The sequence below is a fragment of the Mobula hypostoma genome, chromosome 31, assembly GCF_963921235.1.
Source record: "Mobula hypostoma chromosome 31, sMobHyp1.1, whole genome shotgun sequence".
NCBI classification, from domain to species: domain Eukaryota; kingdom Metazoa; phylum Chordata; class Chondrichthyes; order Myliobatiformes; family Myliobatidae; genus Mobula; species Mobula hypostoma.
The window spans coordinates 3894346-3910147 of NC_086127.1; the positions used below are offsets into that span (position 1 = coordinate 3894346).

Below are 15802 nucleotides of genomic sequence, written 5' to 3' on the forward strand. Positions count from 1 at the left end.
TCCTGCCGCCCTTCAGCACCACCCCCTCTGATATTCAACCTCCTCTGCCCCTCCATCCCCTTGCTGGCTGGTGGCGTCACGGCATCGGCACCGGACTTCGATGCCAAGGCTCCCGAGTCCGAGTCCAGCCGGCTCCCTGGCTCGCTCGCCGTCCATGCTGGGTTGAGCGTCGAGCTAGCTGCTCAACCTCGTAAAAATAAAGAAAGCCTGCTAAAAAAAAAACGCTGTCATGACGGCATCCCGATGACTCCACTTCCGAGTTAAGGGCTTTCGTCTTCTATCCCCTTTCCCCTTCGCTCCATCCTCTACACACTGGAGTCGTTTACCCCCTCCCCCACCTCCGCGTGACCCGCCACCCCCCCACCCACCAGCCGCCCCAGCTGCGCCACTGCTGTTAGGCAGTGATCCATCCCTCACCTCCCTCACCCCTGCCCCCTTCCACTTACCCTGTCCCCGCATACATCCCATCCCTTCCCTGCTTGGGATCTTACCCCACTGCAGGGTTCTCTGTAATGTTAACTGCTAAAGGCTGATTTATACTTGTGCGTCAAATGTGCACCGTAGGTACGGCGTAGCCGCGCACCCTACGCTGTACTGCACGCCGAACCCTACGCCATAGCCTGACGCTCACCTCTCCCAAAATGTAACTACGCGTCGCGGCGACGCAGACCGCAACAACTGTGATTGATCCGCTTGGTAGCATGGCATTCCCTCCTACGCTGCAGTAGCTTCCCATTGGGTGACTGAAGGGCAGGGAAGGAACTCTGGTTGCAATGCTTTCCATGAAGCTTTACAGACCTCCGAAATTATGGAGGACCCCGTGCTTGACGCCAGTTTGTAGCTAGCTGCTACAGCCTGTTGACTTCCACCCGAAGCTAAAACTCGAATGGTGATCACCAGTCTCTGAGTATACTGTGCGTACACTGATGCGAAATAAATGGTTGGAGACGATGAATCAAGTCGTCAAATCTGCCTGCCGACATCCAAAAATATTTGAGATGTGTTTTCTCATCCGTGTCTCTCAGTGGCCGGACAAGCACAGAAAATTCACCCTCCTTCAGTTTCAGTCGCCATTGTTTGAAGTTTGAGTTTCTTCATGTTGAAACTCAGCACGAAGAAACTCAACACAGTGGCACAGAAACCCCAACGCCAACTAGCGTTTTGGCGGTGAATTGCAGAGCGACGCAGACACACCAACGCACAAGTATAAATGCTCACAACAGCGTAAGCGAGTACGCACAAGTGTAAATCAGCCTTAAGGCTAATGTAATGGCTTCTCTCTAATGTTAACTGCTGCTGTAATGGTTTCTCTGTAGCAGCAATGTTTGGGTCACAACTACAGATAACGGATAGCTAACCGATGGGAGGAATGCTATTCTCTCTTGCTCGTCTGGGAGCCGGGCTTTTTCCTGGGCTTCCGGTCAAGGCGAGCGAAGACGGAGGACGAGCGCGGAGGGCGCTCGGCGATCACGGGAATCCGAGGGCCCGGAGTTCGGTGGCGTTTCGGCGCGAGGTCGCCGACGACGGAGGAATACCTGAGGCGTGCGCTCCAGCGATCTGTTGCGCACGGACTGTCTGACAGAGTGGCGCCTTTTTCTTTTCCCTTTCGTTTCTCTGCTCACCACGTAGCCAAGTGAGAGTTGTAAACTGTTAACCATTGAATTGCCTATTCCGATATTTGCCGTTGTGGGTTTTGGGGTACATTGCACAGCGTCCACCCAAACTTGTTTGGTGGGGCTGAAAGCTGATTCCCCTGGACGAACGTGAGTGGCAAGCTCACTGAGGTACACCACTCTCACTCCTCTCCTCCCCTCCCTCCGTAACCATCTCCTACTTCCCCCACCCCCACCTGGGGATCAATCCTCCCCCCTCTCCCATTCCCCTCTGCTCCCCGGGATGTCCCCTCGAGCCATACCGGACAAGTCGCCCAGGTGGAGACCCTGCCCCTCGCTCCTGTCCCTTTTCCACCCTCCCTCCCCTACACTACAACTTCCCCAGCCCCTGGGGACCTGCCCTCCCCTCAGATTTTCCCGTCCCTGTCCCCTCGACTTCTCCCCAGAAACTCCCCTCCCTGCCCCCCCCCACCATAGGCGTGCACGCAGAAAGCCCTGGCAAGCTCGAGGGCTGCGATCCGACCCCCCCACGTCCCTTCGCTCTGCACCCTGCCACCTCTCCCCCCTCTAAACTACAACCCTTCCTCAGCAGGCCTGGCAGCATCCATGGGGAAAAAAAAAGCACGGTCGACGTTTCAGGCCGAAACCCTTCGGCAGGACTGGACAGAGAGAGAAAAAAAGCTGAGGAGTCTTTCCTGCAGTCCTGCCGAAGGTTTTCGGCCCGAGACGTCGACTGTAAGTTTTTCCACAGACGCCGCCCGGCCCGTGAGTTCCTCCAGCATTTTGTGTGTGTTGCTCGGATCTCCAGCATCTGTAGATTGTCTAGTGTTTGTGTTTCCATCCCTTCCTCCTTCTCTCTCTCCCCCCCCCTCCGCCCCATGGGAAACTAACCTCCTCCTGTCTCCTTCAACCTCCGCCCCTACCCCAGGGAATGTCCCCGCTGAGGTCTGTACACACAGCTTTGGCTACCGGCGCACAAACGAATTTAAACTGCGCACGGAAGGTTGCCGCCTTCGTCTGCGCCTTCAGCACACTTTGCCAGCGTGCGCAATCGCGTATCCTTTTCCGGTTTCCCGCGAGGACAGCGCCAACAAGGTGGAGCTCACGGTGATCTGTCTGCAGATTTTACAGCCGGCTTCGAAACAGAGAAACGGCTGCAGCACCATACAGGCCCCTCGGTCCACAATGCTGTCCCGAACATGTCCGTACTTTAGAAATTATCTAAATTATCTGACTTTAGAAATTACCCTCTGTTTTTTCTAAGCTCCGCGCACCTATCCAAGAGTCCCTTAAAAGACCCTAACGTATCCACCTCCACCACTGTCACCGGCAGCCCTTTCCACACACTCACCACTCTCTGCGTAAAAAACTTACCCCTGACATCTCCTCTGTACCTGCTTCCAAGCACCTTAAAACTGTGCCCTCTCGTGCTAGCCATTTCAGCCATAGAACCATAGCACATTCCAGCACAGAAACAAGCCTTTTGGCCCTTCTTGGCTATGCCGAACCATTTTCTGCCTAGTCCCACTGACCTGCACAGGGACCATATCCCTCCATACACCTTCCATCCATGCATCTGTCCAATTTATTCTTAAATGTTAAAAAAGAACCCGCATTTACCACTTCATCTGGCAGCTCATTCCATACTCCCACCACTCTCTGTGTGAAGAAGCCACCCCCAATGTTCGCTTTAAACTTTTCCCCCCTCACCCTTAACCCATGTCCTCTGTTTTTTTCTCCCCTTGCCTCAGTGGAAAAAGCCTGCTTGCATTCACTCTATCTATACCCATCATAATTTTATATACCTCTATCAAATCTCCCCTCATTCTTCTACGCTCCAGGGAATAAACTCCTAACCTATTCAACCTTTCTCTGTAACTGAGTTTCTCAAGTCCCGGCAACATCCTTGTAAACCTTCTCTGCACTCTTTCAACCTTATTTATATCCTTCCTGTAATTTGGTGACCAAAACTGAACACAATACTCCAGATTCGGCCTCACCAATGCCTTATACAACCTCATCATAACATTCCAGCTCTTATACTCAATACTTTGATTAATAAAGGCCAATGTACCAAAAGCTCTCTTAACGACCCTATCTACCTGTGACGCCACTCTTAGGGAATTTTGTATCTGTATTCCCAGATCCCTCTGTTCCACTGCACTCCTCAGTGCCTTACCATTAACCCTGTATGTTCTACCTTGGTTTGTCCTTTCAACATGCAATACCTCACACTTGTCTATATTAAACTCCATCTGCCATTTTTCAGCCCATTTTTCCAGCTGGTCCAAATCCCTCTGCAGGCTTTGAAAACCCTCCTCACTGTCTACTACACCTCCAATCTTTGTATCATCAGCAAATTCGCTGATCCAATTTACCACATTATCATCCAGATCATTGATATAGATGACAAATAACAATGGACCCAGCACTGATCCCTGTGGTACACCACTAGTCACAGGCCTCCACTCAGAGAAGCAATCCTTTACTACCACTCTTTGGCTTCTTCCATTGAGCCAATGTCTGATCCAATTTACCACCTCTCCATGTATACCTAGCGACTGAATTTTCCTAACTAACCTCCCATGCGGGACCTTGTCAAAGGCCTTACTGAAGTCTATATAAACAACATCCACTGCCTTCCCTACAACCACTTTCCTGGTAACCTCCTCGAAAAACTCCAATAGATTGGTCAAACATGACCTACCACACACAAAGCCATGTTGACTCTCCCTACTAAGTCCCTGTCTATCCAAATACTTGTAGATCCTATCTCTTAGTACTCCTTCTAATAATTTACCTACTACCGATGTCAAACTTACTGGCCTATAATTTCCCAGATTACTTTTAGAGCCTTTTTTAAACAACGGAACAACATGAGCTACTCTCCAATCCTCCGGCACCTCACCCACAGATACCGACGTTTTAAATAAATCTGCCAGGGCCCCTGCAATTTCAACACTAGTCTCATTCAAGGTCCGAGGGAACACCCTGTCAGGTCCCGGGGATTTACCGACTCTGATTTGCCTCAAGATAGCAAGCACGTCCTCCTCCTCAATCTGTATAGGTTCCATGACCTCACTACTTGTTTGCCTTATTCCACTGACTCCGTGCCAGTTCCCTTCGTAAATACAGATGCAGCAAACCCATTTAAGATCTCCCCCATTTCTTTTGGTTCCATGCATAGCCGACCACTCTGAACTTCAAGAGCCCTGGGAAAAAGCCTCTGACTATCCACACGATCAATGCCTCTCATCATCTTATACATCTCTATCAGGTCACCTCTCGTCCTCCGTCGCTCTAAGGGAAAAAGGCTGTGTTCACTCAACCTATTCTCATAAGGCATGCTCCCCAATCCAGGCAACATCCTTGTAAATCTCCTCTGCACCCTTTCTATGGTTTCCACATCCTTCCTGTAGTGAGGCGACCAGAACTGAGCACAGTACTCCAAGTGGGGTCTGACCAGGGTCCTATATAGCTGCAACATTACCTCTCGGTTCCTAAACTCAATCCCACAATTGATGAAGACCAATACACCGTATGCCTTCTTAACCACAGAGTCAACCTGCGCAGCAGCTTTGAGTGTCCTGTGGACTTGGACCCCAAGATCCCTCTGATCCTCCACACTGTCAAGAGTCTTACCATTAATTTTGCCATCATATTTGACCTACCAAAATGAACCACCTCACACTTACCTGGGTTAAACTCCATCTGCCACTTCTCAGCCCAGGTTTGCATCCTATCAATGTCCTGTTGTAACCTCTGACAGCCCTCCACACTATCAACAACACCCACAACCTTTGTGTCCTGATACTCTTCTTCAATGTCTACAGGACAAAACTAGAGTCTGACCAGGGTCCCATATAGCTGCAACATTACCTATTGGCACAACCGCAGAGTCAACCTGAGCAGCAGCTTTGACTGCCCGATGGACTCGGACCCCAAGATCCCTCTGATCCTCCCTCTGTTGTGAATCGAAGGAGTTATCGGCTCCTGGCGTCCGAACTCCCAAGCAGCAAAGGGCGCCGGGCGCAGAGGGAGTGCCCGTCCATTGAAAGCAGAATGGCTTGTTAAAGCCCACAAACAGCTTCGGGTTTACTTCTGCTCAGAAGTTTAGTGCGCGCGTCATCGTCACCAGAGGGCAAAAAAATTGCACCAGGGGGCAAAAAAATTGCACGGCATTGGATTTTTTTCTGTGCAAATTGGAGGGAACATTGCCATGGGAAATTCCACGCACCCCGTCCCCTTTCCCACCCCACCCCTGCCCCCCCCGCCCAGTCCCCGCCGTACCAGACTCGGCCTGCATGCGGACGGCCTTGGCCTTGGCCAGCTCCAGGGCCGTGATCCACCGCTGCCGCTCCACCTCAGAGCTGGCCTTCAGGTGGTAGGTCTGCGCGCCGCCGTTGGAGATGACGAAGTTGCACGAGTCCTCCACAGCGATGTTGGCCGTGGCCAGGTTGATGGTCCCCCGGCAGGTGTGGCCCATCTCCGCCTGGGTCCTGTGGGGGGGGGGGAGAGGAGGGGGAGAGGAAGGAGAGTGTCAGGGCGCCTGTCCCCCATACACACACACACACACAGACACAGGGGTCTCCCCTCTCCCATCCCCTCGCACACCTGCCCCCAAAGGACAGACCAGAAGGTAGGATTCGGCCCATCGACTCCGCTCCGCCATGGCTGATTTATCACTCCTCTCAACCCCGTTCTCCTGCCTCCCCGCTGTAACCTCTGCAGTCCCTGCTGATCGAGAACTCGCCAATCTCCGCTTTAACTGCACCCAATAACTTGGCCTCCGCAGCCGCCCGGGGCAATGAAGTCCACAGATTCACCACCCACCCCCCCACAATCCAGTGAGTACAGGCCCAGAGACATCAAACACTCCTCATACAATGAGATCCCCCTCATTCTTCTAAACTCCAACGAGTACAGGCCCAGAGACATCAAACACTCCTCATACAATGAGATCCCCCTCATTCTTATAAACTCCAGTGAGTACAGGACCAGAGACATCAAACACTCCTCATACAATGAGATCCCCCTCATTCTTATAAACTCCAGTGAGTACAGGACCAGAGACATCAAACACTCCTCATACAATGAGATCCCCCTCATTCTTATAAACTCCAGTGAGTACAGGCCCAGAGACACCAAACACTCCTCATACAATGAGATCCCCCTCATTCTTATAAACTCCAGTGAGTACAGGCCCAGAGACATCAAACACCCCTCATACAATGAGATCCCCCTCATTCTTATAAACTCCAGTGAGTACAGGACCAGAGACATCAAACACTCCTCATACAATGAGATCCCCCCTCATTCTTCTAAACTCCAGTGAGTACAGGACCAGAGACATCAAACACTCCTCATACAATGAGATCCCCCCTCATTCTTCTAAACTCCAGTGAGTACAGGCCCAGAGACATCAAACACTCCTCATACAATGAGATCCCCTCATTCTTCTAAACTTCAGCGAGTACAGGCCCAGAGACATCAAACACTCCTCATACAATGAGATCCCCCATCATTCTTCTAAACTCCAGCGAGTACAGGCCCAGAGACATCCAACACTCCTCATACAATGAGATCCCCCTCATTCTTCTAAACTCCAGCGAGTACAGGCCCAGAGACATCAAACACTCCTCATACAATGAGATCCCCCCTCATTCTTCTAAACTCCAGTGAGTACAGGCCCAGAGACATCAAACACTCCTCATACAATGAGATCCCCTCATTCTTATAAACTCCAGTGAGTACAGGCCCAGAGACATCAAAAACTCCTCATACAATGAGATCCCCCATCATTCTTCTAAACTCCAGTGAGTACAGGCCCAGAGACATCAAACACTCCTCATACAATGAGATCCCCCCTCATTCTTATAAACTCCAGTGAGTACAGGCCCAGAGACATCAAACACTCCTCATACAATGAGATCCCCCCTCATTCTTATAAACTCCAGTGAGTACAGGCCCAGAGACATCAAACACTCCTCATACAATGAGATCCCCCCTCATTCTTCTAAACTCCAGTGAGTACAGGCCCAGAGACATCAAACACTCCTCATACAATGAGATCCCCCCTCATTCTTATAAACTCCAGTGAGTACAGGCCCAGAGACATCAAACCCTCTTCATACAATGAGATTCCCCGTCATTCTTTCAAACTCCAGTGAGTACAGGCCCAGAGACATCAAACACTCCTCATACAATGAGATCCCCCCTCATTCTTCTAAACTCCAACGAGTACAGGCCCAGAGACATCAAACACTCCTCATACAATGAGATCCCCCTCATTCTTCTAAACTCCAGTGAGTACAGGCCCAGAGACATCAAACACTCCTCATACAATGAGATCCCCTCATTCTTATAAACTCCAGTGAGTACAGGCCCAGAGACATCAAAAACTCCTCATACAATGAGATCCCCCATCATTCTTCTAAACTCCAGTGAGTACAGGCCCAGAGACATCAAACACTCCTCATACAATGAGATCCCCCCTCATTCTTATAAACTCCAGTGAGTACAGGCCCAGAGACATCAAACACTCCTCATACAATGAGATCCCCCCTCATTCTTATAAACTCCAGTGAGTACAGGCCCAGAGACATCAAAAACTCCTCATACAATGAGATCCCCCATCATTCTTCTAAACTCCAGTGAGTACAGGCCCAGAGACATCAAACACTCCTCATACAATGAGATCCCCCCTCATTCTTACAAACTCCAGTGAGTACAGGCCCAGAGACATCAAACACTCCTCATACAATGAGATCCCCCCTCATTCTTATAAACTCCAGTGAGTACAGGCCCAGAGACATCAAACCCTCTTCATACAATGAGATTCCCCGTCATTCTTTCAAACTCCAGTGAGTACAGGCCCAGAGACATCAAACACTCCTCATACAATGAGATCCCCCCTCATTCTTCTAAACTCCAACGAGTACAGGCCCAGAGACATCAAACACTCCTCATACAATGAGATCCCCCCTCATTCTTCTAAACTCCAGCGAGTACAGGCCCAGAGACATCAAACACTCCTCATACAATGAGATCCCCCTCATTCTTATAAACTCCAGTGAGTACAGGACCAGAGACATCAAACACTCCTCATACAATGAGATCCCCCCTCATTCTTCTAAACTCCAGTGAGTACAGGCCCAGAGACATCAAACACTCCTCATACAATGAGATCCCCCCTCATTCTTATAAACTCCAGTGAGTACAGGACCAGAGACATCAAACACTCCTCATACAATGAGATCCCCTCATTCTTCTAAACTCCAACGAGTACAGGCCCAGAGACATCAAACACTCCCCATACAATGAGATCCCCCTCATTCTTATAAACTCCAGTGAGTACAGGCCCAGAGACATCAAACACCCCTCATACAATGAGATCCCCCTCATTCTTATAAACTCCAGTGAGTACAGGACCAGAGACATCAAACACTCCTCATACAATGAGATCCCCCCTCATTCTTCTAAACTCCAGTGAGTACAGGCCCAGAGACATCAAACACTCCTCATACAATGAGATCCCCTCATTCTTCTAAACTTCAGCGAGTACAGGCCCAGAGACATCAAACACTCCTCATACAATGAGATCCCCCATCATTCTTCTAAACTCCAGTGAGTACAGGCCCAGAGACATCAAACACTCCTCATACAATGAGATCCCCCATCATTCTTATAAACTCCAGTGAGTACAGGCCCAGAGACATCAAAAACTCCTCATACAATGAGATCCCCCCTCATTCTTATAAACTCCAGTGAGTACAGGCCCAGAGACATCAAACACTCCTCATACAATGAGATCCCCCCTCATTCTTATAAACTCCAGTGAGTACAGGCCCAGAGACATCAAAAACTCCTCATACAATGAGATCCCCCATCATTCTTCTAAACTCCAGTGAGTACAGGCCCAGAGACATCAAACACTCCTCATACAATGAGATCCCCCCTCATTCTTATAAACTCCAGTGAGTACAGGCCCAGAGACATCAAACACTCCTCATACAATGAGATCCCCCCTCATTCTTATAAACTCCAGTGAGTACAGGCCCAGAGACATCAAACCCTCTTCATACAATGAGATTCCCCGTCATTCTTTCAAACTCCAGTGAGTACAGGCCCAGAGACATCAAACACTCCTCATACAATGAGATCCCCCCTCATTCTTCTAAACTCCAACGAGTACAGGCCCAGAGACATCAAACACTCCTCATACAATGAGATCCCCCCTCATTCTTCTAAACTCCAGCGAGTACAGGCCCAGAGACATCAAACACTCCTCATACAATGAGATCCCCTCATTCTTCTAAACTTCAGCGAGTACAGGCCCAGAGACATCAAACACTCCTCATACAATGAGATCCCCCATCATTCTTCTAAACTCCAGCGAGTACAGGCCCAGAGACATCCAACACTCCTCATACAATGAGATCCCCCTCATTCTTCTAAACTCCAGTGAGTACAGGCCCAGAGACATCAAACACTCCTCATACAATGAGATCCCCCCTCATTCTTCTAAACTCCAGTGAGTACAGGCCCAGAGACATCAAACACTCCTCATACAATGAGATCCCCCATCATTCTTCTAAACTCCAGTGAGTACAGGCCCAGAGACATCAAACACTCCTCATACAATGAGATCCCCCCTCATTCTTATAAACTCCAGTGAGTACAGGCCCAGAGACATCAAACACTCCTCATACAATGAGATCCCCCCTCATTCTTATAAACTCCAGTGAGTACAGGCCCAGAGACATCAAACACCCCTCATACAATGAGATCCCCCTCATTCTTATAAACTCCAGTGAGTACAGGACCAGAGACATCAAACACTCCTCATACAATGAGATCCCCCCTCATTCTTCTAAACTCCAGTGAGTACAGGCCCAGAGACATCAAACACTCCTCATACAATGAGATCCCCTCATTCTTCTAAACTTCAGCGAGTACAGGCCCAGAGACATCAAACACTCCTCATACAATGAGATCCCCCATCATTCTTCTAAACTCCAGCGAGTACAGGCCCAGAGACATCCAACACTCCTCATACAATGAGATCCCCCTCATTCTTCTAAACTCCAGCGAGTACAGGCCTAGAGACATCAAACACTCCTCATACAATGAGATCCCCCCTCATTCTTCTAAACTCCAGTGAGTACAGGCCCAGAGACATCAAACACTCCTCATACAATGAGATCCCCTCATTCTTATAAACTCCAGTGAGTACAGGCCCAGAGACATCAAAAACTCATCATACAATGAGATCCCCCATCATTCTTCTAAACTCCAGTGAGTACAGGCCCAGAGACATCAAACACTCCTCATACAATGAGATCCCCCCTCATTCTTATAAACTCCAGTGAGTACAGGCCCAGAGACATCAAACACTCCTCATACAATGAGATCCCCCCTCATTCTTATAAACTCCAGTGAGTACAGGCCCAGAGACATCAAAAACTCCTCATACAATGAGATCCCCCATCATTCTTCTAAACTCCAGTGAGTACAGGCCCAGAGACATCAAACACTCCTCATACAATGAGATCCCCCCTCATTCTTATAAACTCCAGTGAGTACAGGCCCAGAGACATCAAACACTCCTCATACAATGAGATCCCCCCTCATTCTTATAAACTCCAGTGAGTACAGGCCCAGAGACATCAAACCCTCTTCATACAATGAGATTCCCCGTCATTCTTTCAAACTCCAGTGAGTACAGGCCCAGAGACATCAAACACTCCTCATACAATGAGATCCCCCCTCATTCTTCTAAACTCCAACGAGTACAGGCCCAGAGACATCAAACACTCCTCATACAATGAGATCCCCCCTCATTCTTCTAAACTCCAGCGAGTACAGGCCCAGAGACATCAAACACTCCTCATACAATGAGATCCCCCTCATTCTTATAAACTCCAGTGAGTACAGGACCAGAGACATCAAACACTCCTCATACAATGAGATCCCCCCTCATTCTTCTAAACTCCAGTGAGTACAGGCCCAGAGACATCAAACACTCCTCATACAATGAGATCCCCCGTCATTCTTATAAACTCCAGTGAGTACAGGACCAGAGACATCAAACACTCCTCATACAATGAGATCCCCTCATTCTTCTAAACTCCAACGAGTACAGGCCCAGAGACATCAAACACTCCCCATACAATGAGATCCCCCTCATTCTTATAAACTCCAGTGAGTACAGGCCCAGAGACATCAAACACCCCTCATACAATGAGATCCCCCTCATTCTTATAAACTCCAGTGAGTACAGGACCAGAGACATCAAACACTCCTCATACAATGAGATCCCCCCTCATTCTTCTAAACTCCAGTGAGTACAGGCCCAGAGACATCAAACACTCCTCATACAATGAGATCCCCTCATTCTTCTAAACTTCAGCGAGTACAGGCCCAGAGACATCAAACACTCCTCATACAATGAGATCCCCCATCATTCTTCTAAACTCCAGTGAGTACAGGCCCAGAGACATCAAACACTCCTCATACAATGAGATCCCCCCTCATTCTTATAAACTCCAGTGAGTACAGGCCCAGAGACATCAAAAACTCCTCATACAATGAGATCCCCCATCATTCTTCTAAACTCCAGTGAGTACAGGCCCAGAGACATCAAACACTCCTCATACAATGAGATCCCCCCTCATTCTTATAAACTCCAGTGAGTACAGGCCCAGAGACATCAAACACTCCTCATACAATGAGATCCCCCCTCATTCTTATAAACTCCAGTGAGTACAGGCCCAGAGACATCAAACCCTCTTCATACAATGAGATTCCCCGTCATTCTTTCAAACTCCAGTGAGTACAGGCCCAGAGACATCAAACACTCCTCATACAATGAGATCCCCCGTCATTCTTATAAACTCCAGTGAGTACAGGACCAGAGACATCAAACACTCCTCATACAATGAGATCCCCTCATTCTTCTAAACTCCAACGAGTACAGGCCCAGAGACATCAAACACTCCCCATACAATGAGATCCCCCTCATTCTTATAAACTCCAGTGAGTACAGGCCCAGAGACATCAAACACCCCTCATACAATGAGATCCCCCTCATTCTTATAAACTCCAGTGAGTACAGGACCAGAGACATCAAACACTCCTCATACAATGAGATCCCCCCTCATTCTTCTAAACTCCAGTGAGTACAGGCCCAGAGACATCAAACACTCCTCATACAATGAGATCCCCTCATTCTTCTAAACTTCAGCGAGTACAGGCCCAGAGACATCAAACACTCCTCATACAATGAGATCCCCCATCATTCTTCTAAACTCCAGTGAGTACAGGCCCAGAGACATCAAACACTCCTCATACAATGAGATCCCCCATCATTCTTATAAACTCCAGTGAGTACAGGCCCAGAGACATCAAAAACTCCTCATACAATGAGATCCCCCATCATTCTTCTAAACTCCAGTGAGTACAGGCCCAGAGACATCAAACACTCCTCATACAATGAGATCCCCCCTCATTCTTATAAACTCCAGTGAGTACAGGCCCAGAGACATCAAAAACTCCTCATACAATGAGATCCCCCATCATTCTTCTAAACTCCAGTGAGTACAGGCCCAGAGACATCAAACACTCCTCATACAATGAGATCCCCCCTCATTCTTATAAACTCCAGTGAGTACAGGCCCAGAGACATCAAACACTCCTCATACAATGAGATCCCCCCTCATTCTTATAAACTCCAGTGAGTACAGGCCCAGAGACATCAAACCCTCTTCATACAATGAGATTCCCCGTCATTCTTTCAAACTCCAGTGAGTACAGGCCCAGAGACATCAAACACTCCTCATACAATGAGATCCCCCCTCATTCTTCTAAACTCCAACGAGTACAGGCCCAGAGACATCAAACACTCCTCATACAATGAGATCCCCCCTCATTCTTATAAACTCCAGCGAGTACAGGCCCAGAGACATCAAACACTCCTCATACAATGAGATCCCCCTCATTCTTATAAACTCCAGTGAGTACAGGACCAGAGACATCAAACACTCCTCATACAATGAGATCCCCCCTCATTCTTCTAAACTCCAGTGAGTACAGGCCCAGAGACATCAAACACTCCTCATACAATGAGATCCCCCCTCATTCTTATAAACTCCAGTGAGTACAGGACCAGAGACATCAAACACTCCTCATACAATGAGATCCCCTCATTCTTCTAAACTCCAACGAGTACAGGCCCAGAGACATCAAACACTCCCCATACAATGAGATCCCCCTCATTCTTATAAACTCCAGTGAGTACAGGCCCAGAGACATCAAACACCCCTCATACAATGAGATCCCCATCATTCTTATAAACTCCAGTGAGTACAGGACCAGAGACACCAAACACTCCTCATACAATGAGATCCCCCCTCATTCTTCTAAACTCCAGTGAGTACAGGCCCAGAGACATCAAACACTCCTCATACAATGAGATCCCCTCATTCTTCTAAACTTCAGCGAGTACAGGCCCAGAGACATCAAACACTCCTCATACAATGAGATCCCCCATCATTCTTCTAAACTCCAGTGAGTACAGGCCCAGAGACATCAAACACTCCTCATACAATGAGATCCCCCATCATTCTTATAAACTCCAGTGAGTACAGGCCCAGAGACATCAAAAACTCCTCATACAATGAGATCCCCCCTCATTCTTATAAACTCCAGTGAGTACAGGCCCAGAGACATCAAACACTCCTCATACAATGAGATTCCCCGTCATTCTTTCAAACTCCAGTGAGTACAGGCCCAGAGACATCAAACACTCCTCATACAATGAGATCCCCCCTCATTCTTCTAAACTCCAACGAGTACAGGCCCAGAGACATCAAACACTCCTCATACAATGAGATCCCCTCATTCTTCTAAACTTCAGCGAGTACAGGCCCAGAGACATCAAACACTCCTCATACAATGAGATCCCCCATCATTCTTCTAAACTCCAGTGAGTACAGGCCCAGAGACATCAAACACTCCTCATACAATGAGATCCCCCTCATTCTTATAAACTCCAGTGAGTACAGGACCAGAGACATCAAACACTCCTCATACAATGAGATCCCCCCTCATTCTTCTAAACTCCAGTGAGTACAGGCCCAGAGACATCAAACACTCCTCATACAATGAGATCCCCTCATTCTTCTAAACTTCAGCGAGTACAGGCCCAGAGACATCAAACACTCCTCATACAATGAGATCCCCCTCATTCTTCTAAACTCCAGTGAGTACAGGCCCAGAGACATCAAATCCCCCTCATTCTTCTAAACTCCAGTGAGTACAGGCCCAGAGACATCAAACACTCCTCATACAATGAGATCCCCCTCATTCTTCTAAACTCCTTCAGTCGCTGTCCGGTGCCCGACACCTCGTTCTCCCTTCGCGGAATTGCGATGGGATCCGTCGGGGCGGGTCTGTCCATGACGAAACTAGGTCGCGGTCCCCGGAATGTGCCTCCCTCTCTCAGTTTAACCCTCCTCTCCCTTGGGATCTTTCCCACCAGCAGGCAGGGAGACCTGGAATCAGGGTACCGCGAGAGGCTCGTCTTGCGTACCGGTCACGGAGGACAACTCCTTGCCGAGTTCCACAGGCCCTCCGGCCCATTTAGTCTGTGCAAAGCCGTTACCTTGCCTCGTCCCATCGAGCTGCACATGGGTCGCGGCCTTCTAAATCAGCGGTCCCCAACCACCAGGCCGCAAAGCATGTGCTACCAGGTTGCGAGGAAACGATACGAGCCAGCTGCACCTTTCCTCATTCCCTGTCACGCACTGTTGAACTTGAACACAGGGTTGCCAACTGTCCCGTATTTGCCGGGACATCCCGTATATTGGGCTAAATTGGTTTGTCCCATACGGGACTACCATTGTCCCGTATTTCCCTCGCTAAGGTAGAGCGTCCCTATGAAACCATTCGTGCCGAAATGGCGTGAAGTGAAGAAGCAATTACCATTAATTTACATGGGAAAAATTTTTGAGCTTTCCCAGACCCAAAAAATAACCTACAAAATCATACCAACTAACACGTAAAACCTAAAATAACACTAACAATAGTAAAAGCAGGAATGATATGATAAATACACAGCCTATATAAAGTAGAAATAATGTATGTACAGTGTAGTTTCACTTAACAGAGTCGGGAAGATTAAGCCAAAG

The 15802-nt window shown here is 48.7% G+C and overlaps 1 protein-coding gene across 1 annotated transcript in view; it reads right to left on the reverse strand.

Moving 5' to 3' along the window:
• The window catches only part of LOC134339952 (oxysterol-binding protein 1-like), a 137597-nt gene that overhangs the window by 87612 nt on the left and 34183 nt on the right, over positions 1-15802 (reverse strand). The window contains exon 2 of the mRNA XM_063036754.1: positions 5904-6112. Within this exon, the coding sequence (XP_062892824.1) occupies positions 5904-6112 (209 nt within the window). The remainder of the gene's footprint in view (positions 1-5903; positions 6113-15802) is intronic.